The sequence below is a fragment of the Hirsutella rhossiliensis genome (genome assembly GCF_020360975.1).
Source record: "Hirsutella rhossiliensis strain HR02 chromosome Unknown scaffold00006, whole genome shotgun sequence".
Taxonomy (NCBI): Eukaryota; Fungi; Ascomycota; class Sordariomycetes; order Hypocreales; family Ophiocordycipitaceae; genus Hirsutella; species Hirsutella rhossiliensis.
The window spans coordinates 1,189,790-1,215,596 of record NW_025408672.1 but is presented as its reverse complement, the minus strand read 5'-3'; the positions used below and the strand labels follow the sequence as shown (position 1 = coordinate 1,215,596).

Below are 25,807 nucleotides of genomic sequence, written 5' to 3'. Positions count from 1 at the left end.
TTATAGAGATACTAAAGTTATTATATAGGATTACTAGTACCCCTTAGCCGCTAGTATTCCCCTTACGTATTAGAGGAATAAACCTATAATAGACCTAGGAATAGGTATAAAGGGGTCTCGAGGCGTATATTTAAGGTCTTATTTAACTATTAGGCTGGTAAGCTAGACGACTAGCTCTTATTATTTTAACGGGCGCGATTGCACGCATCGCTACGTTTAGTATCTACTAGATTCTATTCTTCTAGTAAGTAATTAAACGAGTTAATAACTTCTGCTACCTAGGAAGCAATGTTCTCGCTAGTATAGGATTACCGTAGCTCTATATATAGATACGCCCTTTAGCTTCGCTATTTCTAATAGCTAGCCCTTAGTCTAACTACCTCCTATTAAGCTTTAGTTAATATATATTACTAAGTACTTATAGGGTTCTAGATATTTAAAGCTTTACTTATAGTTATAGAATCTATATAATAACCCTTAAATCTAGATTCGTCGATAGCGTATAGTATATACTATAAAGGAGAATTCTTACCTCTAAGGGTATTTATATCTCTTTGCTCTTTTTTTATTAAAGCACGGTTAACATCGCCACCATCTCGTGCCGCTAGGATCGACCTAGGCTCCCGGAACACCCTTGCCTTCTTCTATCCTACAATGAAGCCAGAGTGACGCCCATCAGGCGACGCGTAGATGCCTTCCAACTCGTCATCTACAACGCCTTGGAAGGAAACTTGCTTCTCAGTATTATCCAAGTTCCGAGCCCCGACATTGAAGTCGCGCACGAACGGCCTAGGCCAGGTGCTCGATGCCTCTTCGTCCATAGCAGAAACTGAGCTTTGGGCCGGTGAGATCATTTCCTAGCTGAGGGTGAGGCCAAGAGGAGACTCTTCAATAATGGCGGTGGAGAGTTCGTTTCTCACGGCGCACGATACGCGCTGTTCAGAGTCTGGTACCGCCAGGCGCCAGATGTGGCCGACGTAGGAGGTCAGGGTTCTCGTCTGGTTCGGCTGTAGCGATCCGTAAGATCGAGGGTTCCCCGAATTGCTAATCCAGGAGAGGGAGATGAGATTAGCGGTGCGATGTAACTGCCTCGGAGGCATGTGCAGTACAATATTTTGCGAACGTACAGACTGGGGCGTAGCTGGACTATTAGAATCGTTTCTAGCGATTATCTCAGTTACACATAAGGTTGCTTACGGGCTAGAGTTAATTATTGGTATCCTAGTAATTATACTAGGAGTAACGTATTGATAACTCTACTCACGGATAGAATATAGTAGTGGATTAGCAACCGTACAAAGTAGCACCCGGCTCACAGGCTAGAGCAGACATAATATTCGTTAATATACTTGATCGAAATTTCTGCGATAAAAAGCATAGCTTACAGCCTATTATAGAACAAAATGAGTAGAAGATGTTAATTTCTGTATCCAGCCACGCAATACCAATGTGGAAGGACTTACACCCTTTGAGATTTGTGTAAGCAACGATATCAAACATAACGGATGGAATCCACGTGTACTTACAGGCTGACAGGAGTACATTCATTAGTACTGTAATAGATGGTTATGTCGTGTACGATTAGGGAGGACTTACGCCCTAGAATGGTGTTACTGCCATACTATTAACATGTTAAGTAGTAAGCATTACTTGCTCGCTATAGAAGGGAAGGGATGGTGAGCAGAGGCCAAGATATTAGTAGGAAATAAAGTCATGAAGGTTTAAAATATACTTTATTTTCCATTTATAAAGGTTACTTTAATGTAAGTAGAACCTTTCAGAAGATTTCTCTATATAGTAAACTAATACTTATGTCGTCTTGTATAAAACTCGTCCCGGACGACCGAATCCTCGGCCAGCTCATAAGCTGTCTGCCCTCTGGAATTCCGCATATTGTCGTCGGCGTGGTGAGCCAGCAGCTGGCGCACAAACGACGCCTTCCACAGGTAGGCGGCGAGCATAGGCGGAGTCAGGTCCTCTTTGTTCTGGCCTTCAAGGTTGGCGCCGCTCGTGGCCAGGAGGTGAACCGTCTGCATGTTGGCCTTGTCACTGCTGACGGCGTGGTGCATCGCCGAATAGCCCTTCTCATCGACCCGGTCGCTGTCCGCCGCGTTGCGTAGCAGTAGCCGGAGCCCCTGGTTGAAGCCGTGCCTGGCGGCGTAGTGCAGCGCCGTCATGCCTCGGCGGTTCAGCCTATCGCACGAAGCCTTATGCCGCAAAAGCGTCTGCATCATAGGCTCGCTCTGCTGCAGGGTTGCCAGCGAAAGGGCCGTGTGGCCATGGGCATCTTGCCGGTCGAGGTGCCCAAGCCGCGATGCCCGCCGCGCCAGCAGCTTGTCCGTTTCCGGCTCCCAACGCAGCACGGCGTGGTGTAGCGGCATGAACCCTGTGCTATCTGGCCGGGCGCCCTGTGCGCCCTGCGTCAGGAGAAACTCGACGTCTCTCGCGGAGCCGCGCTGGGAGGCTCGGTGTAGCGGCATTCTGCCCTCTTCGTCGGCGACGTCGACATCGACCCCGTGCTGGCATAACAGCCAGGCCGTGGCGAGGTCCTTGTTCCCCATAGACAGCTTCAGCACCTTGCTGCTATGCAGATGGGCATCCGCCTTTCCCGTGACTAGCAAGAGCCAGACGATGGCCCTCTGTCGGCTCTTGACGGCATGGAGCAGCGCTGGCCAGCCGTTGTTGTCGACCGTATCTGGCCTGGCGCCGTCTATTAGGAGTAACCAAACTAGCTCCTCGTCTTGGTACTTGACGGCCTGGATGAGCGGCGTCCATCCGTCATCGTTGCTCTCGTTGACGTCTGCTCCATGCTCGATCAGCAGCCGTACCGCCGCCGATTTCTTATAGAACACGGCCCCTCGAAGCGGCGACTTTACATCGTTTAGATCCCGAAGCCCGACGTCAGCCGGGCACGGCTCCCGTTCCAGCAGACATCTTAGCATCCGGACACTCCCTGTGTTGGCTGCGTGGATCAGCGGCAGCCAGCCATCGCTCGTAGGACGATTAAGGTCTACACCGCGATCGAGCACGACATCGACGAGGTACTTGACGTTGTCGCCGACGGCCTCGTTCAGCGTTGCCAATTGGTCGGCCGAGGCATCCGATGAATGGTTTATGTGGGGGCCGTAGGAGAACAGCTCTCTTAGGGAGGTCCATCCCTTGGTGATTTAAGCATTCAGATCAACCTGGCCCTTGACGAGGATCTCGGCAAGGGCCGTGGGACCGTAGCGGATTGCCCACGATAGAGCCATCACCCCTCTGGCGCCGAGCATGTCAATCCTGACACCGCGGTTGACCCGGGCCTTCACGATTCTAGTGCTGTCCGTCGGCGGCCTTATCAAAGCCAGATGGAGTGGCGTGTCGCCTGTTTTCTCGCGTATATTGGGGTTTGCCGAATGCTCCTGAAGATGGGACACTAGACGTCGCCGGCCGAGCCTGACGGCCCAGTGCAGAGCCGTCTGGCCGTCGGAGCATTTCGCGTTGATGTCGACACTTGGCGTTTTAATCAGGGCACTGGCCCATTGCGAGATATTCAGAAAAACAGTGGCGTGTAAGCCGGTCATGGTATCCGTGTCGTAGTCCCGGGCCTCGGGTATGGCCTTGAACGCTCTGCTGAGCTTCCCCCTATCCTGCAAGAAGGCTCGGGCCAAAATATCATCCTCCGAGTCGGTGCCTGGAGAGCAGTCGCCGGCATGCAAGCTCCAGTACCTTGCGGCATACGGAAGCATGGGACTCGCCTTGTCGACCAGCAGACACTCAAGGCATGTTGCAGCCATGATTGAATCAGCCTGCTTATATGTTACGCTGTTTTTCCGAAGATAGTCACGTACGGACTGGTGGACCAGCGAAGAATACCGTTTTCCGGATCCATGACGAGCAAACCGGCGCATACCGACACCACCAAGTCTCTCAGGGGGCGGTAGTCGTAGTAACATGAGCTATTCCACTTGCTATGTTGTATGGCGAAACTGTCTTGGACCTGGTCGATGGTGAAGTTGACCTTTGCATGGACGACTCATGTGAGGGTGTGCTTGGCTAGTTCTCTATCAAATGCGGTTTGCCTTTCGGTGATTTGAGAAATGGAGGCCTTGAAGACGAACTCCAAGTCGGTGGGGAGACGGGAAAGGGCGCCTTTGACATCAGCGTAAATGCTACACTTGCTGAGGTTGTCTAGGTGCAACCTAGCCAAGAGGAACCTAAGCCCTGTCAACAGAGCCCTAATTATAACCAAGGCGAGTCGAAGGGATATGCTAGGCAGGACTTACATGCCGCTCTTTAGGGTGAGAGCGGTAACCTTTTCAACCACCGCCGTCTTATCCTCGGGTCCCTCTTGAATCCGTCTTAGGTGCGTATAGCTCTCTATCCGGCTCTCTATTTACGTCTTAATATCGACATCTCTTGGTTTGACGTGTAGTCTAGAGTTGGCACCTCCGAGATGGCTGGCAAGCGAGTCCATCCGGGACGAGAAGAGAAGTCTCACATTGCCGGGGAGCTTCTTTAGAGATTTGCCCCAAGTGTCTCCTCTATAGTGGCTCGGGTAGCAATCCAGGGCGTCGAGCACTAGATAGACGGTCCGGAGCGTGGCGGCCTGGGCGATGAAAAGACACCAGTAATCGTGGGGAGGAGCGCCGATGAGCCTTGAAGAGACGTTTTAAATTCGGACACCACCTCTGATGCGATGGGTCCTTGCTGCAACAGCTGCTCGAGTAGGGTGGCCCAGACGTGTGGGGGCGGCGGAGGATCCTCCTCCCGTTGGAAATAGATGTAGATGCAAGCAATGTCGGTTTGTCTCTTACAAGTAATCTCTTGCTGAATCGTGTCGATGATGAGCGAGCTGGGCGGCCCAAAATTAGCACAACACTTCAAACGCCTGTCCGCCAGCCGTCATTCACGAACATGAGCATGGATTTCCCCGATCCCACCATTCCAGGGGTCAGCAAGACCAGAAACAACAACACACGTTCCAAGACGTGGTTGCTTACAGATGCCGTGCATCAACAAGGCCTGCGATGGAGCCGAAACTTCTTGTTCCTTCCACGACTGGTATTCAGGGCTGGCCAGTATCCATTTGCCCGTCTTCGGCGCCGCCTGGCTCAACAGCTCGATGTGTTGCTGGCGATATTCCAGGGGGCCCTGGCCGGGCTGACGCTTGAGCCAGTCGATGATGGCGACTGCGAGCACGAATTAGCCGCCCGGCTACTGAATCCCCCCATTCCCCGGCGAGGGCCACTGTACGCTTTGACTCGTCCCAAGCGCCCCCCGCGCTGCCTGATGCCTGGAGATGTATAAAACAGGGCAGTCAGAAATCGGCGCAATCCAGCGGAGCGAGATGGGAAGGCTGGCCGTTGATGGCCTCACTGTGAATCGTGCGGCGGTCGATGCGGTAATTGTACTGCGTCCCATTGCCAAAGGCCGCGTTTTGGTCCCCGGTGCCATGAGCAAAGAACTGGCTCCCAGACGACCTGTTTTCTGCCGTGTAGTGCGTCTTCGCGTCGTCTGCATCCGGCGGAGCCATCTTGCCCTATTGCCTCGAGTTGCCGCCTGTTAAGAGTCAAGCTTCCGGTCGTGGGTACTGCAGCCGTTGGCTACAGGCACCACATACGGCTCCGATTGATAGACCCAAGGTCCCAGAGACCCCAAAGAAGTCATATTACGAGGCTGACACTGACCCTGCCATTTGCCCGTTGGCTGGGCTCACGGCGCAGGGCCTTTAGGATCGCGCTGCTTGTATTAATAATAGTGCCCTATAAGCTCTTTATAAATGTAAAGAAAGCTAACATTAAAGGTATTTACTAGCTTCAACCAGGAAACATTATACATACTGCATCCATTGCTCCTAAGGCAAGTGGATTTGCTAAGCAGCTATGTCTTCGCGAGCGGTCGTCGGGCTATCAGAGTCATACGAGACGTGCTCTACTGGTTGCATTTTGTTATCGCGGACAAACCTAGACGCAATTTTACTGTAACCAATGGTCTTTAAGAAGCTGAGAAAGACACGGGTCTGGGAAGATATAAACCTGCTGTTGTGACGAATCTTAAGCCCCGGGACGACCAGGACGTCTCGGGCACCTCGGAGCCGGAGGAAACTCGGGGTATTGGCGCTTGTGGCGGCGTCTGTCCTGGTCCAACTCGTCCAAGTCGCGCCGCCCCTCTGCGCTCAGCGACCGAGTCTGTCTTTGCCGCTCGCGTGCGTCGTGAGGCATCGTCTGGGGTGGCGAACGCGTGACCTCGTATTCGCAGCTGGCCTCCGAGACGGACGTTGCGTTTTGTGTCGGGTGCTTTGGCATAGTTGAAATTTATAACGCGGCGAGGTTTCCGTCAACTTCCAAGGACGGCGAGAACGGCATATCGATTTCCCCTATCAATAGAACCCGACTTTCGCGACTGCTTATAGATACGGGTCAGCTGAACAGTACCCGTTACTGCCAGGTCCAAAGCTAGGGATCATGGGGAGGGCCATGTAAAGGTATGACTAGTTATTCGGTCCTTGCATTGAGCGAGCGTGTGTAGATTCACTAGATTGCACTGTCCTTCCTGGAAGAAGGGTCCGCGTGTGTGACTATATATATGTACATGATGTGCGGGGACCAATAGGATTCCTTACTTAACAGGCTGGAAATAGATATGTAGAACCAGATGTGACTTCCTGTATGTCTTATATATATTGCCGCATTTAGTGGCTCTCGAAGCGGCCCTAATGCTCTTGTCTGGTTTTGCTACTAATTAGTAGGCGCATTTCACGGTGTTAAGACTACTAGTGGTTTTTATACATCAGTCAATAATATATCTTAGCTTATAATCCACCCCTTAAAGCATCTTCCTCGGGGGAACAGCAACAACTGGCGTCACCTTGTTATCGCCAAAGTCGGGAATTGCAGTAAAATTCAGGGGGAAGGCACCCTTCCAGCCAACAGGAGCGCCAGTGTGGTTCATAAAGTCCATCGCCCACTCCTCCGTTGTCATCTGATTGTATTCCTTGGCCACGCTCCCGCCCCCGAGCTGTGGCATCCCAGGGCTAGGCTCGTATTTGTCGTACGCGCTGTTGTACTGCTCGTTCTTGGTGAATTGTTGGTCAGGAAACCTTTTGACAAAGGATGCAAAGTATTGGTAGCTATAGAGGTCTTTCCTAGTGAAATCATGCCCAGTCAGGTTCAACGGGCAATACATGTAGCCCGTGATCTGGTCCCAGCGGATCCCTCCCATGGCGGAGAACTCCTTTTCGCTGGCGTAGGAAGTCTGGAACAGGGAATCATCCATATCAATCATGTTGGGCGAGGGGTGAATCTCATAGATCCAGCCGGGGGCGCGGTCGTTTGGTCCCCCCTTTTGAGTGGCGAATCCAACCGCGACGCCAAAAGACCATGTTGTCGACACGTATGCGGTGCTGACCTTTCTCTGTCCCAGATGGTGCACTTGCAAGCTGTATGTTTCGTTCGTTGTTGGTCCCTTGGACCTGGGCGGAATTCCTCCCAGCTTAATTAGTTGCCCCGGAGATCTCTGATCGCCTCGGTAGAGAACCTTTACAGGCTTGGGCTTGCGGGGGTGCCCCGCCTGGCGGACCTGCAGATTCTCAAGCGATGGGCGCTTCTCTCCCCCGTTGGTATCCGCTACGGGCAGGAAGCGGGGGTAGTCTGAGATCCGGGAGGTTGATCCCTGGAGTGGTTCAAGAGGAGCTGGTGCGGCGTGGGTGATGCCCGAGAGCTGGAGGAGGCCAGTAAAGGCCAGGACGACCAATGAAGACCGAGGCACCATGGTGACTGCGATGAAGAGATTCAAGTGAGGTTTCTTGGTTTCAAAGTCAAAGGTTTCGGTCGTGCAGCTTTGTGACAATCAGTCGAATAGCTTGCTTGGTACAATCAAATTGCATGACAGACGGGCGGCTTGTTATAAGGAGTGACGAGCACAGCCCCGAATGCAGACTCGCGTATGTCGATGTCTCGATGCTAATATACACATACGGGCTAGGTTGCTACCCGTTTGTATACTCGATTCTCCCGACGTGCAGCGGGACTTACATGCAACGTTGCCAAAGTAGCAAACGCTCCCCCGCGATCAACGCGCATTCCGGATCATTCCAACCTCGTCCGCCATCTCAACTCGTTGCGCTAGGCCGCTGAGCTCTTCTGACCCAAGCAAGAGCCGAATTATTGAGAGCTACGACATCGCCCCTGTGCATGCTATGCTACGTCGGAGAGCCTGCATTCGTATATAAACGCCGGCAGCGTCCCATCGTTGCCTTTATTCTCCCTGCACGACATGGATGCTTGCCGGCATAGCCCGCAGATGTCAGGCCATGGCACTTCGGAATGGGAGCCGATTGGAACATGAAGGCGGCGGCGGCCATCCCGCGCAACTCATCATCGTGGTGCTTTCTGACGCACTGAGAACCTGTGAACCGGGGGGTGTCTCGCACATTAGAGTATCCGTCATAATCCGCGCACAAGATCCGGGCCATCCCGCCCAGTCTGATCCGCGATGCAGTTACGGCATAGACGGGCCTGTCCTCGAAAATGGGATATATCAGCAAAAGTCACCAAGGCAAAGACGACTTACCGTGAAAATGCTCAAGTTGGTGAGATGTGCGGCCGTGAAGGCCCACTGCTTACCAAAATCAAGAACACGGAGGATCTTTGTTCGATAGGCGAACGTTTCAACTGTCTTTAAGCCTCCGCTTGGCTCCCGCTTGGTTGTCATATTGCATACGAAGAGAATGAAGTCTTGGCAAGGCGGTGTCGGAACTTCCAAGTTTCTACTCAATGCGAACCATCCAACGTCTGGTCGGGTCAAAGAAGTCGAGTATAGACACATAGTCCTCGTAGATAACGCACCAACGGACTAGTCCGCTGTAAGCAATGATAGCTTCCCTGTCTCTGGGCATATGATTTCAGATACATGTTGGGAGCAATTGGCTCAATGCTGCCTCAATGCTGCGAGGCTTCTACATTGCGCCAATGAACACTTGCGAGTCCGTTCTCTTCTAGTGTTTCCAAGTGGACACATTACGTAGGTGCCAAGATGGCAAGCCGTTTCTTGAGCCTTTTTCGGCAGCCAGACTTGGAATGCGTTAGCCTCCTGAGTTGTTGTATCCGCAAGGGCAGCTGGCAGTTGGGGATTGCCAAGGGAAGCCACAGGACGCCCAAGACAGGTGCTAATCCGGCCCACGCAGTTTCGCAACTTGATAGTGGCGGTGGTCTGGGGAACTTGAAATCCAATGCAATGTGACGCCAGTTACATCATACATGTTGCTCCGAACATCCAGTAAAATAGGACGTGACAGGGACAATCAATTGTTAGGTGGGTCAATACATGCTCCCAAGAATCGCCACATTCAAGGGCACGTACCTGCGAGTAGAGTAGACTGTCTGAGTCAGACAAATGGGGATGAATAAGCAACTATCGTGAGATTCTTTCGTGGTGTTGAGGGACAGTGCAACCATCAGCTGGCCTTTGAAAGGCTGCATACCCCCGACCGTTCTACCTCGGCCCCACGTATAGGGTAGGCCGGGCCATCCAAACACGTTGCGGATCCTTGCCAAAATCTCGAGAAGCCTCTCCCAATCACACGCGCCGAGGCTCTCTCACACCTCGCCAACCGAGGCCACCTTTCACTCCTCGACTCCCATCCCGTTGGCAAATCGGTCGCCCGCCACTAGCACCGACGCCGGCATCGACAACCCGCGACAACTCGACACCTACCCGCCGCTCCGCCACCGCCACCCCCCTCCAATTGGGAGCTCTCTTCAACACTCTCCCAACGCCATCGAGGGCATCGTTTGCGTGCGCCACCCGTCGCCCACAACAGCAGCAGTAGCCATGGACGCCCTCCGCTCCGCCATCCAGCCAATCACGCACAACCTCCCCGGTCCGATCCGCAACCTCGGCGTGTCCCTCATCGGCGCGCCGTGCTACAAGACGCTCGTCCTCGACGTCGACCTCGACAACACAGAGTGCGTCAAGCTCGCCGTCAGCAAGGGCCTCGGCATCGGCATCGTCGCCGCCTCGTCCATCGTCAAGGTGCCCCAGATCCTCAAGCTCGTCCGCTCCCAGTCGGCAAAGGGCGTCTCCTTCCTCTCCTACCTCCTCGAGACGAGCGCGCTCCTCATCACCCTCGCCTACAACGTGCGAAATGGCTTTCCCTTTAGCACCTACGGCGAGACAGCCCTGATCATGGCCCAAAACGTCGTCATATCTGTCCTCGTCCTCAACTACAGTGGCAGGGCCGGCATGGCCGCCGTTCTCGTCGCCGTCCTGGCCGGGTCCGCCGCCACGCTCTTCACCGACGGCATCTTGGACGCCCAGGCAATGGGCTACCTGCAAGGCGCCGCTGGCGTCCTCGGCGTCGCGAGCAAGCTGCCCCAGATCTTGGCCATCTGGCAGCAGGGCGGCACTGGCCAGCTCAGCGCCTTCGCCGTACGCCGCCTGCCCTAGACTTTCTGCCCCCCCCCCCCATGCCTTGACCGTGCTCTGATCCGTTCATCCCCTAGGTCTTCAACTACCTCCTCGGCTCGCTGTCGCGCATCTTCACCACCCTGCAAGAGGTCGACGATAAGCTGATTCTGTACGGCTTCGTTGCCGGGTTCCTCCTCAACGCCATTCTCGCGCTCCAGATGGTCTACTACTGGAACGCGCCGTCGGAAAAGGCAAAGGGCAAGCGCAAGGAGGCCCCGGCACAGGGCCGTGTTGTGTCTGCGACATCGAGGTCTACCAACAGCCCATCCACCCGACGGCGTGGTTGAGGGCCTGTCTTTCTTGTCATTGGCGCTTGATGATGGGGTTGCCCTTGTATACTCTCCTCGTCTACACGATGGAATATTGTTCAACCCTGATTGTGCAAGCTGTCGTTAAGGCTGATGCATTGTGCCGTCCGCCCTTTGCCTCGATGCTCGTATTGGCACCTCGCCGTCCAGAATAAGACTGCCCGAGCTGGATGTCCACCATTACGTCTCCACATGAGATGGGCAAGAGTAAATAATGACTCGAGGAGCAATGAAAGACGCCAAGTATTGTTACATCAGTGTTCAATGGTCAACCAACTGCTATATCGCTGGTCTCTGGCGTGTTTCTTGCAACGCAGGATACCTAGAAAATGCTGTACTCGTGAAGTAGCCGTGAGAAGTACAATTATTACGCATTGAATTTCGGTATTGCGACCCAATGATTCTCCTCGCCAAAACACCAATCCCAAACAACAAACGCTCGAATTCCACGGTCCCACGATCAATCGCCGTCATGGCCGTTCAGCAAACCGAGACTCCGTTATTGGCCCAGCCAATGCCGCCGATCCAGACTCTTTTTCCCGCGCACTGCAGGCACCGCTTGTCCTCGCCGAGATTGCTGACAGAGCAGCTGAAGCAGACGTGCTTCCCACAGGCGCGGCAAGCGGTGTTGGCGCCATGGAAGGGGAAGTCGTCGAGGTCCATGAAGTCGCCGCCGCCCTCCTCCCTCAGACCGGCTCCGCAGTCCTGGCAGCTCGACGGGGCCTCGACGGGCAACGGTCTATCGGAAGCCGGAGAGGATCCGGCCGAGGTGGGCGCCGAGTGGATGGTCCAGAAGCGGTGCAGAGTTTGCTGGTCGCGGAGGGTAGAGGACGGGTCCGGGGTGAGAGATGGCTGCGGGGCCGGCGAAGGATCGTGTTGGTGCCGCCGTTGAGCAGAGTAGAGGAGACCGAGGGTGTGCTCTGCGGACAGGCATGAGTTTTGGGCCTGGCGGTGATGGGCGCGCCGTTCGTCAAACTTACGATGGACTTGATCGTCTGACGGCCTGCCGTCGCGGAAGCGCTTGAGAGTGCGGCTGGGGAGATGCGGGGCCGGCGCATTGTACGAGGCATGTGGAGGGACGTTGATGATCTGGTTGTGGTCGGGGGAAGAGGCGAGCTCCGAGGCAGAGCGCTTTCGTTTGAGCATGGTGGGCGGTCGAGGACGACGAAGAGGGGGGCCAATTGATGTCGATTGCTGTGCCTGCCGAAAAGGATGGGGAGAGTAGATGAGGGTGACGATTTCGGGGACGATTATAATGTTGACGCGGCGGTAAAGAACGACAATGGGACGCTGACAATGGATGGGCTGACAGAGGAAGAGGGAAGTTATCCGAAGGTCACTGCTGGCAGGCGAGTGAGTGGCTGTGGCTGGGGCGTCAGGTCGCGGGAGAGACGCGCCGGACAGCTTTACGCGTCGGTGCTTGGACGGGGCCGGGCGCTAATAGTGGTTACGGTGCCGGTATGGAGTACTTGAGAGCAAGTATTGCGCCACTTCTTGACGCCGGTCAGGTACAAGCCCCGAGGTAGCTCGTTCTTTGGGGCGAACAAAGGGCTTCAATTACAGGGGCCGAGATTGTACCTAGAGAGGGGAAGCCTAAGTACTAACCACAAATACAGTAGGCCACTGGCTCCCGCACAGATGACGGCCGCCAACATCCTACAGTGGAAGAGAGGGCCAGGGGCTTTACGGCGCCCGCATGGTACCTAGACAGTCTACTCTACATGAGGGTATTTTCCCTTTGGAGCACAAGCCGACATGCCTACACGGCAAGACAATGGATGCTACCAAATGGCCTGGCCGCCTCTTCCGTTCCCAGAGTTGCCAACGCCACGCCAATTCAAGGACCAGTACTTGTCCGACGGCTTCAACTGCGAAGCCAGGGGTCGTCGGCCAGCTGTGCCGCCGTTTTCCTGTCCTCGGGCCGCCACTGAAGCATCCCCCTCACGAACGCCAGAAACATGTCCTTCTGGTTGCCTTCGAGCGACGTGACCGCATCTTCCAGCCTTGTGCCCTGCGGCACCGGGACATCAGCTTTCCATTCGCCTAATAACCGTTAGAGCGACCCTGAGTACGAATGGCTCGGGCTGGGGATCCGTACCATCTTCTGTGAAGAACTCCTTGCTCCGCCTTCCCTTTCGGATAAGATCCAGCGGCGGAGGCCCCAACATGCCGATCACCTCGGCGAGGTGCGCGCGGGTGGTATACGGCCTTCCATCCGGGTCGTTGCCGTAGAAGAGATGTCTCCCCTCGAAGAGATCCCAAATCTGCCGAGGAGTCAGCAACGGAATAGTCTAGGCAGCAGAAGCCGACAAGCAGACGCACCATGACGCCCACGTTCCATATGTCCACGGGGTAGCTCCATTCCGTCATCAGCATGACCTCGGGCGATCTGTACACGTCGGGCTGCGCGTCGTGGTTCCTCTTCTCGTCGCCCCGAACCGCCGCGCCGAAGTCGCCGAGAACGACGTCGCCAAACTCTTCAGGGAGGCCGAACCGTCTAGAGGAGTATACCGGGGCGCCGTGAGCGAGTTTCCTAGGTGACGGGGTGGCGAGTTCGGCCTGAACAAAAGCCTCTAGCACCGACCGGTCCACGAGCTCCTGCAAGATGTTGTCGGCTTTGAGGTCTTGGGAAGCAAATTGGGTCAGTACATAGCTTGAGGTCTCTGAGTCATGAGTCTGGTATACCTGTGTGGACGAGATGGCATTCGGTATGCAGATAGTCCAGAGCAAGAAAGAGCTGAGCCAACCCTGCTTTTAACAGTTCCTCGGTGAATCGCCCGGAAGGATTTCGACGCAGCATGTCCTTCCAGCCATCCCACATTGGTTGGTGTACAAGACAATAGTGATGCCCGCCCTCGCGTTGAAGCTCCAGCGTGTCCAAGGCCGTTCGAACGTGCCGATAGCCAGGATGCGAAGAGTTGGCTGTGCCGAGACGTTGATAGATCCCGGACTCATCGCGATCCACGCCCCGTGTAAAAACTTTCAAGGCAACATATTTGCGATCTCTGTTTGCAACGTGTTAGATGCAAGATTGCCCCCGCGTGTGAGCCCGGCCATAACGCCCGGCGCATCTAACATACTGGAGGTTGCGGGCCAGCCATACTGTGGATGTCGTCCCGAAGCCCAATTTGCCTAGTACCTGGTATTTCGAGGCGTAGACGTCCCCTATTTTTACTGGGTAGTACTGTCCAGACTTGAACTCGTCAAAGTGCTCTTCTTCCAGTTTGACGGAATCACTGATGATCTCAAACCCGCTTGGTGGAAACTGGAGGGGGACCATCGGAGCCCGCCGCAGTGGGTTTCTCATCGGCTTGAATATGGACTTCATGTTGGCTTGAGGCAGAATCACGGTTTCCGCGAAGAAGAGCGACCAAGGAAGGTCGCATAATTGATGAAGCTTCTGCTGGAAGAAAGGGGTGCATGAGGCTGCAGAGAGCTTCAGATTATGCCCCACCTTTTATCCAAGCACATGACGCGGGTGGCCTCGAGAGGCGTCAGTGCCAGAGTGGCCACTAGAAGTGCCACAATTAGTGGAACAACTATTAACCCACCCTGGGCTAAATGTGGTTAGATAACCTAACCGCCGCAGCCTGCAAGCCAGCTCAAGAGTGCAGAGGCCAGAGGACCGTAGCATCGAGTCGCATCGGCGGAGTAGCCGCCGTTGGCTGCGGGTCGCCGACATAATGACCTTGGCTTGGAGCTGTACCGTCCAGGGATTGATGCATTCCGGCGGTTAAACCAGGTATCGTGGTTCAGACGCAGTTTCCGGGAACATAGGAGCGGCTAGACTTAAAAATACCTATGGGTATTTGCTTATAGGCTACCTATACCTACCCACGGGCTATTTTAGGGCCACTATAAATACTTAGTAGGTAGGTAAATTTAAAATAGGTACCTAAAAATATATATAGGTATATTCGGGCTACCTATAGGTATTACCTATTTAGTTTTATTATACTAATCGTTTATACTTATCCTAATACGAGGTACCTATAAAATATATATAGGCTATATAGCTAAAAGTAGTATTAAATTAAAGGATAAGATCCTATAGATATTATTTATCCTTTACCTTAACTATCCTTTTAATATTTAAAGTCCTATTATCGCGGTCGAATATTCTCCCTATATCTAGTTCTCTTTATAGAGGAGGCGACTATTGCCTCTATTACTATACGGCCTTTTCGCTTTTTCTTATAGCTTTAAACTTATTCTTCCCGATAAGAGTTACTTTCCTCTATCTCCTTTACTTCCTTTAACTCCTTTACTTCCTCTAACTCCTCTACTTTCTTTAACTCTTTATTACTTAGTAAAGTAATATTAATTATATCGCGATACTTATCTCCCCCTTACTAGCTTTATATTTATATTTAAAGAGAGTCTATAAAAAGCTTTTATTAGATAATACCTATAGGCTATAAGTAAGTATAAAATCTCTTACTTTAATCTTAATCTTCTTTATATAATATTATAGCCTCTTTATTAAGACGAATTCTATTAAAAGGATTCCTATTTCTAAGAGTATAAGATATCTTTAAAGCTACTTTAAGCTTATATAGCCGATCTTTATACTCCTTTATAGGGTTAATACTATTATTAATCTTTATATCTTAAAAAAGGATACTATCTTATATATTAAATCGAGACTATAGGATTAATAGCGTAAATCTTACCTCTAAGTTTAAGAGTTTTATCCTAGATCGCTAATATATATTAATCTACTAGTAAATACTCTAAGCGCGCTTAAGCGGTACGCTACTTAGTTATATTACTAGAAATTCTTATACTATAATATAAATATTCTTATACCTTTTATACTAAAATATATAGCGCTAAAAGCTATATATATCTTAAAATAGTAACCTCTTTAGCTAAGATTAGTATATTACTTATATATTAATATAATTAAATAAAAACTTACTTTCTTTAAAAAAAGCCTTATAAACTAAAATACCTTTATTACCTTATAAAGTCCCTTAATATATAATTAGTATAAATAATTACTATAAATTATTATACTATTTACCTTTATTAAACTAAGAAACTAAGTAAGCTAATCTTTATAAGAGTTAAGAGTAATATTAGTATTAAAGGATTATACTAATAACTATAAGAATCGTTATTAGTAATAGGAAATAAATATATCTTTTTAAGTCCTTTATACTTACTTAGAACTAAGTAGATTAGCTTCGGTCTCTTTCTTTAGTAAAATAGGTAATCTTACTTAATAAATATTAAGCTTACTAATACTTAATAAAGGCGTAAGTAAGGTAGTAATTATATATACTTCCTTTTCCTCTTAAAAGTAGTTAATATACTTAGTAAGCTTTTTCTTTATATTATTAATTACTATTATTAATATACTTTACTAGTTATTACTAGTATTATAAATATTAGTAATTTTAATATAAGAGTAAAAAAGATACTTATAAATTATCTTTAGTAAGTTTTAAGATTCTAAGAGTATTATATCTTTCCCTTAGCTAACGTTATTTATAAGCTATAGGAATATCTTCTTAATATTATTATTATTATTATTATTATTAAGATTATACTAAGGACCTAGCTAGAGGTATCTAGAACTTCGATATTAAATAGGAGGGAAAAACTAAAGTACTTAAGGAAAAACCCTCCCTTTTTTTAGTATAAGTCTACCTTAAATAAGGTCTTAGTAGTAGTATATAAGAAATTTACGCCGGCTACCGCGGGCTTCTCCCGCGCGTTTACTTTTTAGCGTAGGCCCTCTTAGGCTATAGCCGCTTTTATCCTAAGCGGCCGCGGCCCGGGCTCGCTAGCCTAGGCCTAAGGTTATAGGTAGTAGTCTCTCTTTAAGGGCTTAACTTACGGGCGCCTTTATCCCCTACGGCTCCCGCGTTACTACCGCGTAGCTATAGCTACGTCGGCCTATCGGTCTATTAGTTAGTAGGGTAGGTAATATCCGGTTACCGGGCTAGGCGCTAGTATAGGTTACTCCTAGGTAAGGCCGGCTAATTAAAATTCGGTCGGCCGGCTCTATTAATCGAAAATCGGTTCCTATCTAGCCGCGCGACTTCTTAATTAAAGGTATAGCGGTCTATATTTACCGTCTATTACGTAGTTATTAATTACGCGCGCCTAGCTTATATATATATATACCTACCCTTCCCCCTTAGTTTCGTTTTTACCTCCTCTTACCTCTCTATCTATTTTCTCTTTTATAGGCTTTAATTTCTTACTTACCTTATTTCTATATTCCTAGGTCTCTTTAGTATTATATTTAACTTATTTACTATCGCTTTATAATATCTAACTAAGAAGCCGACTTAGGTAATAGTAGCTTGCTTCCTTCTAAGCCCCTTTTTTATAAGAAAGTTACTACTATAGCGGGTTTAAAGCGCTCTATCTTATATTTTATATATATTAAGCGCCTTACTAATAAGCTTACCTATAAGTCTTTTACCGGCTATTAAAACTAGTCTTATAAGTATTAGTCTTAGTTCTATCTTAGGTTAATCTTACTTTTAATGCTTTTCGCTAACTTTACTAACTATAAAGGCTAAAGTATATATTACTTACGCTAACTTTAACTAATCTTATTACTAAGTAAGTAACCCCGTCTTACTATAGTATAGCTTAAGTTTAGTACTAATCTATATTTAGATTACCTTTAAGAGTAAGAAGGCTATACGCGCCCTTTACTAAGCTTAGTTTAAAGTTAACTGCTTTTTCTTTATTAAGGGTTTAGTATAAGAGCGCCTTTACCGCGTTACTTTAAAAACTTATATTTACCTTAGTTAAAAGGCCCCTACCGCTAAGGGTAAGGGCGCGTTAAGTAAGTTTGCCCTTAGTTTAGCTATAGTCGCTAAGAATATTAAGATACTCGCCTTAGCTTTTACTTATTTTATAGATAAAACCCGCTATATATATAAGTCCTTAGAGAAGTACTTAGGTAAGTTTAGCGATACTATTAAGGCCTTAGCTTAGGTCGGGCCTAAGTCGCTCTCGGTTACTTAAAAGACTCTTATAGCGGTTAATAATCTCGCTAATTATTTCTATCCTATCGCTAGTAATAACTATAATAGTAAGAATAATAATAATAATTATATAGGGCCCGGTCTAGCCTCTTTTAGTAAGGGGAAGAGTAAGGGTAAAGGTAAAGTAACTATTATATTTAAGGCTTTATCTAAGGCTAGGGCTAAGGGGTCTACTGCTATTTCTATACCTACGGTCGTTTTAAAGTTAGTTTAGGATCCTACTATATCCCCCTCTATTAGCTTTAATACTAAACTATAGCCCGGTAGTTCTCTTATCTCTAAGCCTACCTTAAAACGTCTTTACCTCGCGTCGCTTACTAACCTTACTAACGCTCCTAACTTTATTTAATAGCGTCTTTATAGTTATTATAGTTCGGTCTTAGCTAAGATTATTATTAGTCTTAACCTTAATTAGATTTATAGTTATAATATAGGCTATAGCGATTGCCTCCGCGCTACTACTAGTATAGGTCTTACCTTAATATAGTTCTTAGTCGTTACTTTATCTTATAAGCTAGCTATCTAAACTAGCTTTAGTTTAAGTTTAAGGTTAGGTCTAGCTAGCCGTTACTAGGCTACTTATAGTAGTAGTAGTCCCTATACTCCTCGTAAGTCCTAGGTTACTCCCTCTTATACTCTACGTACTACCTTAAAGGGGTCTTATTATTCCCGCTATAATAATAAGGTAAATATTACTATTAATAAGTTAGGCTAAAGTTATAGTTTAAGGGGCTAGTTATCGGCACTATCTTAGTTTAGTTTTAGGTTAAGTCTTATTTAGTTATAGTCTTTTAATAGTAGGTTTTATTTTATAGCTATTAAGGCCGGCTTAGTTAGGTCTCCTTAGTTTTATTTAGTCTATAGTTTAAGTAGTAAGGTTTATACTTAGTTTAAGTCTAGTTCGGTTAATACTATAGTCTTATTATTATAAGTTCTCTCCCTTTCTTAGGTCGCCTTAATAAGGTAAGTAGTTAGCTAAGGTAGTCTTAGTTAGGGCCGCTCTATCTCTAGCGCGACCCTAGGGCTACTATCTATTATATCTATATATAGCCTCTAAGCTAGATCGAACTAATAAAGCCTACTTAAGCGAAGGAACTATTATATTAGCGGCGCAAATTTTTTTTTCCTTTAAAGGCCTACTCTTATATTACCTATATCTTAGGCCTATATTAAAAGGGATTCTTTTACCTTTACTATTAATAAATAGTCGATTATTATATAGTAAATAGTATCCCTTTTTTATTTATAGGTATATATTAGTAAGACTATACTAAGGACCTATTAGTTAAAGAGGAAGTCGTTAAGCTTAATCTTTCTTATATATATCTAGGTAATTACTATACTAATATACTTAAGGAGGCCCTTATAATAGTTTAGTATTATTACCTTATTAAACTAAGGCGGGAAGTTAATAGGGTAAAAGGTAGTTTAGTATTATTAAATTACGTCCTCCTTAGCGTTTTATTAAGCGGCCTATTCCTTATTTAGCCTTTTAAGCGACTTAGCTTTATTTAGAAGGTCGTTTAATCCTATCTAGCTCTAGACCCCCTTTATCTCCTCTACGAAAGGGGGCTTACTAAGTAGTAGCGCGGCCGGGGGCCTACCCTCTTTCTAGCATCGCCTCCTTTTAAGTATACCCGCGACCGCGTTAAACGCGCGTTAAATTTAGCTTAAGAGCCCTAAGTCCTTTAACCTTTAAAGGGTATTTATTATTCTTTAGTTTAAGTAAAAGTCGATTAAGGGCACCTATACCTCTACTTTAACTTAGTAAACTAAGGTTACGCGGTATATACTTATTACTACTTAAAGGTAGGTTAACTAGTCTTATATTAGGTCCCGCGCGATCTTATATAGTTTTCCTTTTATAGGTATTATCTTATAAAATATAACTATAGTATAGGAGATTAAGGACCGGATTACCTTACTATAGACTTCCTTAGCGCGTAGTAAGGTATAGCTTTATATAGACGCCGCGAGCCTAGTTAGGGCTATAGTCTAGCGCTTTATCTTTACTTAGAGCTACTTTAGGTATACCTTTTATTATAATTTCCGGTATACTTATACCCTTAGTAAGCGGGCCTCTTAGACTAGTATTACTATATTAGCCTTAAGGTAAACTAGCGTTATTATTACTTATCTCCTTTATATAAAGTATATTAACTTACTCTTTAATAGTTTAAAAGTAACTATAACCTTAGTCGCTTACTTTATATATACCTTTTAAGCCTCCTTTAAGCGTACTACTATAGTAGCTTTATTAGGTTTAATATTAACTATATTTATATTATTAGTAAAGCTAATAGTATAAATACTATATATTATACTAAGCCTTTTATATAAAGGGGTTATATAGTATAGAAATAAGATTAAGGATAAGGGAGAGCGTTAAAGGACTTTTATTAGTACTTATATTAGCTTTAAAGATCTTTTATTAAAGTAAAGGGTCGATCTTTTATTACTTATAAAGCTTTATATTAAGCTTAAAAGCTATTTAAGGTATCTTTAAAGTTCTAGTTCTTTTATAAGCTTATTATAGTTAACTATATTAAATACGCTCTTAATATCTAGCTATAAGAATAATATAATACCCTTCTAGGCTTAGGTTATATATACTAGTTCTATTATTAATAAGATCGCTACTTTTATAAAGCGCTTCCTTTTATTCCCTATTTATCTATTTAATAGGATACTATTTACCTTTACTACCCTTATAATCCTCTAAGCTAGTATTTACTTAAGTACTTTCCTTACTATAGGTAAGAGGGAAATTAGTCTCTATCCCTTTACTATATAGTAAGCTTCTAGCCTCTTACCTAGCTTTTAAAGGACTACTATATTCCTACTATAAAACCGCCTTAGGAAATATAAGAGTTAGGTATAAGTATTAAAGATTATAGCTAGTCGCTAAACTAAGGCTAGTTTATACTTCTTAATAAACCTTAAAGGGACGCCGTCTAAGCCTATTACTTTCTAGCTTACTATCTTACTTAGCGCCGCTATAATATTAGCTAGCTAGATCTATTAGTTAACTATAAGGGTTACCTTAGCTATAAGCTAAGGTAGCCCTTAGGTTATATCGGCCTTTAATAAGAAGAACTTAGCTATTAATATCTAGGCCTTTCTTTTAAAGGTTTCTATTAATCGGTCTTTACCTTCTTTTATTAGCGGTAGGATATAGGTCGGTTCTAGTAGTAGCTTACTATAGAGTCTAGCCTAACTCTCTATATTTTAGAGCTTAGCGTTATTAGCGCTAAATTCCTTTAAGAACTTACGCTAGTAAGCTTTCCTTACCTTATAAATAGTCTACTTCTAAGCCGCTATCGCCTTATATAGGTCTTCTTAGTTTACTTTACTCCTTTCCTACTTATACTTCCTCCTTACCCTCTTAGCCTCCCTTATTACCCTTCCTACCTTTAAGGTAAACTATATATTACCCTTAAGTAATACTTACCTTTAGTATAGAACTATAGCTATCGCGATCTACGCTAAGGTAGCGAAGATATAGTTTAGGTCTTAATCGATATCCTTTAGTATCTAAAGTATTAGCTAGTATAGTCCTAGCTAAGATATAGTCTTAGCTTTAACTAGCTTAGCTTTTACTTCTTTTTACCTTAAGGCTAGTTTAAGCGCTTACGCTTAAGTATTAATTTATATTATAATAGTCTAAGAGATATAGTCTAACTTAGTTAGGTCTAGGTTAGGCCTAGTATACTATATCTTAGTCTTTAGTATTACTTATACTAGGTTAATAGTACTATCCCTTTAGCTATAAAGAAATCTTATATACTCCTTTCTTAAAGTAGTAAGTTTAAGTTATAGTCTTATTACCTCTTATATAAGTTATATTACGCTATCTATAGTTTTATTATATCTATCTTAAAGTAGGTAATAAATATTAAAGTCCTTTATTATTACTATAAAGTACTTTAGTTTAATTATACTTAGGTCTTATAACGCTCTAGTCCTTATAGACCTTAGTAGTAAGTAAATCGCTTATAGTTTAGTACTATCCTTAAATACTACCTTACTTTAGTTTAGTTTAAACTAAGGCGACTACGTCCTTAGCCTAAGCCTTTTATATATATATAGTAAGTACCTCCCCTTCTTATAAACTAAGCTATAGGGCGCTGCTTTAAGGGGCGGGGCCCCGCCTCTTAGTATAGCTTTTACTTCCTATAATACTATTAAGTTAAAGCCGGCCTAGTAGTAAAGCGCTAGCTATACTAGCTTATATCTCTTTTATATATTTTAGAATAATACTTTTAGTTATATATAGGTAAGGTTAAAGTAAAAGGGGTCGTTTATATAAAGAGGGAAGCGCTCTATCTCCTAGCGCTTCTTTATCTACTATACCTATAAATATTATTTATACTTAGTTTAGCCTTCCTAGCCCTACTAGCTAGTAGGTATCTCGAGCTCGACCTCTTATCTTAGCGCGGTCTACCTAGTCCTTACTTCTAGACCGCGGTTAGATCGGAAACGCTCTAGGTTTCGATAGTAAGTAGTACCTATTACTTAGCGTATACCTAAGTATTTACGAACTATTAAGGTCTTTATAGGTAGTTTTCCCTTACTTTTTCCTAGGCTTTATTTACTATAAGGTAAGTTTAGGTCTATAATAAGTAGTCCCCTTAGTATAAGATATAGTTATAAGGGATTTTACCCTTCTTAGCCTTATATTTATCCTCCCTTTTATTATATACTATACTCTTATATCGGCTATAGAGTTATATCGATATATACCGCTTAGCAATATAGCTATACCTATAGTAATTATAATACCTCTATAGTTAAACTAACTTATTATAAGGTTTATATTAAAAGGTTTATACTTTAAGGACTAGGCCTAGGTTATAGAGCTTATTAGCCTCCTTTAAGCTACCGACCTTTAAAAGTATAGTTATTACTATCGATATCTTAGATTAAGGGTAAAGCGCTTAAGCTTAAAGGACCTTAACTTTATTTACCTTTATAATCTTATAAAGTAATCGCTCCCTATTTACTATCGCTACCCTTAAAGGGATATTCTTAGTAACTACTATATACGCGCGGTAGGTAATTATAGCCTTTAGCTTAAATATAGCCTTAACCTAGCCTTAGTTCTTTTAGTAAGCTCTTACTAAGGTATTAAATATAACTATAATATCTCCGCTTTAAAGGCGCCTCGCTGCTATAGCGTATATAGCCTTTAAGGCTATATTTACCGCCTTTACTATATCCTCTAATTCGCGGCTTAGGATTTTAAGCGGTGCCTTAGTAAGGACTATAATAATCTCGCGTTCGTAGTATAATAAGACCTACTTTACCGCGGCTTTATATTAGGTTAGTCCTTTAGTCTTAGCTATAATCGCGGCCTAAGTTCGCTTTAGGCCCCCTAGGCCTAAAGCTATGCCTAGGCGGAGTTCTTTCTTAACTACCTTCTTAATTACTTCCTAGATTATTATCTTAAAGCTTTTATCTATATAGAGCACCGCTAACGACGCGCTACTAACGCGACTCTTTACCTTAGAAAGCCGTTCGACTACTACCTATACCTTATTAAACTATATACTTAGGACGAAGCCCGCGAGTTTATTATATACTACTTTTTCTATAGGGTTACTTAGCGCCTAGGTAGGTATTATATCGCTACTTTAGGTTTATTAACTCGCTTTATTAAGGTATATAAATTCGGGCGGTATCTCTTTACGCTACGCGCTCTAGTTAAGCCCGGTACGTTAAGGGCCGCTACTATATCTATATACCTCTTAGCCTTAGCGTAATATTATTACTAAGGGTAATTAATACTACTAAATTAATTCCTAGTATTAGTTAGTATTTTAGTCGTAATACGCACCTACTATAGGTATATATTAGTTTCGCGAGAATTTTATTTTTTATTTTTTAACTCTTCTTAATATTAATAAGGTAGTTAATTTACTCTTAATTCTTAGTAGATAAAGGCGGGCTAAGCTAAGTATTACTAGTAAGAAGTATATTAATTACCTATTATAGCTTCTTAGCTCTCTTAAGTATTATAATAGTAAAGTTCTAGCGCGTAATAATATAACTAGGAATACTTAATAGTTCTTTATCTAGTTAGACCTCTTATAAGATATTAAAGAAAACCTTTATTTACTTCGCGCTTCGATAAAGTATTAATACTAGTATATAGATTTAAGAGGGTTAATATAAAGATTAGTATATAAGTTATAGTATTTTAATTAATATTAACTTACCTTTATTATTATTCCTAAGATAACGTTACTTATACTTATAAGTAAGTTACTTAGTATATCCTTATTAGTACTTACTTCTTCCTTATTATAGTTATCTTATAAAGTTCTTATTATATAAGAATAACTCTATATAACTAGTTTCTACTTTACTTTAATCTTAATAAGCTTTTTATAATCTAGTATCTTAAATATAAAAAGGTTAAGAATATACGTAATATATTATATATAGTAAATTATACTTAGTATATTAATCCTTAGATATAAGTTAAGTTTCCCTTATAAGTCTCTTAAATAAAAATATATATTATTATTAGTAGTAATACTTTTAAATTAATCTAAAATATAAAACCTTTTATGATATTATATAATAGTATTATTTTATAATTCTCTAAAATAGCTAGCTAATATATTTATTAAGCTAAGTAAAAGAAGCTATAAGTATTAATTATAATCGATATAGTAACTAATAATTCTAAGGACTACTTCGATATTTCTAGTTTAAGTCTAACTATTAATAGTTAGTAAGAGATACTATCTAAAAGGTATATAGTTAATTAATACTTCTTAAAGATTATTAACGATTATCTCTATTAAATTTATTAGTATAGGGGCGGAGGGAGTATAGAATTTTAGATAGTAAAAATAAACTAAGTCTTAAAAAGACTTATAGTTTATAATATTAACGGCTAAGTATATCTACGAAATAAAATTAGTAAGATAATATTAATATTATAGCTTCTATTTTTAAGTGCCTTATAGTAAGATTAGTATAATAGATTACTATATTTTTATAAAATAAATGTAAATATACTAGGGTATATTTCTTTTATATTTAAGTAGATTAAAATATATTCTTAGGTTATTAATTTTTAATATAAAACTTACCTTACCTATAATATATAAGAGCGCTTATACTAAAAGCTTTAATATAAGGATAGATTAATATAAACTAGTAGGATATATAAATTACTTAAGGTTCCCTTATCTTATAGTTTATACTTTCCTTAAAAGGCTACTATATATCTAAACGATATAAAGTATTAAAGATTAAAAGAGCATTCTTCTTATAAAGAGATATATCTATATTAGTAGTATTAGAGCTTAAGATACTTACTTAAGAGTATATTATCCTAGGAGATTAAATATTATCTAATAAGTTAGCTTTAAATCTCGTTTTATACTAGTTAGTAAATATCTACTAATTAAGGAAATCTTAATAATCTTAATACTAAAAGTATAGCGGCTTTCTAAGAGATACTAGCCTATAAGTAGGAATTATACTAGTATCTATAATACTACCTTCTTTACTTCTTTAATTAAAAGATTAAAAAGGAGATAGTAAGTCTTTATCTCTATTTAAAAAAAATTAAAACAATTATACTAACTACCTTAAGCTAACGGCGAAAGGGTAAAAGGCGAATATTAGTCTATATTATTATAAGGTAAGAAGCTTAGAGCTTAGAGTAAGATATTTTACTTTTAAGCGTTTTATCTTTAAAGAAATAGATTATTAAAGTATAAAATCTATAGAGTATTTACTATAAAGAAAAGGATAAAGATCTATATAAATAGTTATTATAAGTAAATAAGTACTTTTAATAAAGTAAAGAAAATAATATATATAAATAATTAGTATAATTAGTATATATAAAGTGCTTTATATTATATAGTACTAAGGTAATAGGTATATATCTAATAATAAGAGAAAGTAAGAAAAGCTATATACTACTTTAATATAAAGTTATATCTTAGTATATATACTATATATAGAATATAAAAGAGTTTTACTAAGCCCTTATATATTACCTATTAACTAGAA

The 25,807-nt window shown here is 43.8% G+C and overlaps 5 protein-coding genes across 5 annotated transcripts; 1 reads left to right on the top strand and 4 right to left on the bottom strand.

Annotated features, from left to right (window-relative positions):
- Positions 1-1,802: 1,802 nt before the first annotated feature.
- On the bottom strand, positions 1,803-3,776 carry HRG_06329 (ankyrin repeats (3 copies) domain-containing protein; the record flags this gene model as incomplete). Its single annotated transcript, XM_044864800.1, has 2 exons — positions 1,803-3,141; positions 3,241-3,776. 2 exons carry the CDS (start codon positions 3,774-3,776, stop codon positions 1,803-1,805), a joined length of 1,875 nt encoding a protein of 624 aa, XP_044719740.1.
- Positions 3,777-6,807: 3,031 nt separating this feature from the next.
- On the bottom strand, positions 6,808-7,752 carry HRG_06328 (heat-labile enterotoxin alpha chain domain-containing protein; the record flags this gene model as incomplete). Its single annotated transcript, XM_044864799.1, has 1 exon — positions 6,808-7,752. One exon carries the CDS (start codon positions 7,750-7,752, stop codon positions 6,808-6,810), a length of 945 nt encoding a protein of 314 aa, XP_044719739.1.
- A 2,061-nt stretch (positions 7,753-9,813) lies between these two features.
- On the top strand, positions 9,814-10,736 carry HRG_06327 (PQ loop repeat domain-containing protein; the record flags this gene model as incomplete). The annotated part of the gene is made up of 2 exons (XM_044864798.1): positions 9,814-10,410; positions 10,485-10,736. The coding sequence occupies 2 exons, from the start codon at positions 9,814-9,816 to the stop codon at positions 10,734-10,736; spliced, it is 849 nt and encodes a 282-aa protein (XP_044719738.1).
- Positions 10,737-11,237: 501 nt separating this feature from the next.
- On the bottom strand, positions 11,238-11,903 carry HRG_06326 (ORF21 protein; the record flags this gene model as incomplete). The annotated part of the gene is made up of 2 exons (XM_044864797.1): positions 11,238-11,677; positions 11,738-11,903. 2 exons carry the CDS (start codon positions 11,901-11,903, stop codon positions 11,238-11,240), a joined length of 606 nt encoding a protein of 201 aa, XP_044719737.1.
- Positions 11,904-12,621: 718 nt separating this feature from the next.
- On the bottom strand, positions 12,622-14,085 carry HRG_06325 (kinase; the record flags this gene model as incomplete). Its single annotated transcript, XM_044864796.1, has 5 exons — positions 12,622-12,800; positions 12,856-13,021; positions 13,080-13,381; positions 13,443-13,762; positions 13,838-14,085. The coding sequence occupies 5 exons, from the start codon at positions 14,083-14,085 to the stop codon at positions 12,622-12,624; spliced, it is 1,215 nt and encodes a 404-aa protein (XP_044719736.1).
- Between the last annotated feature and the right edge of the window lie 11,722 nt (positions 14,086-25,807).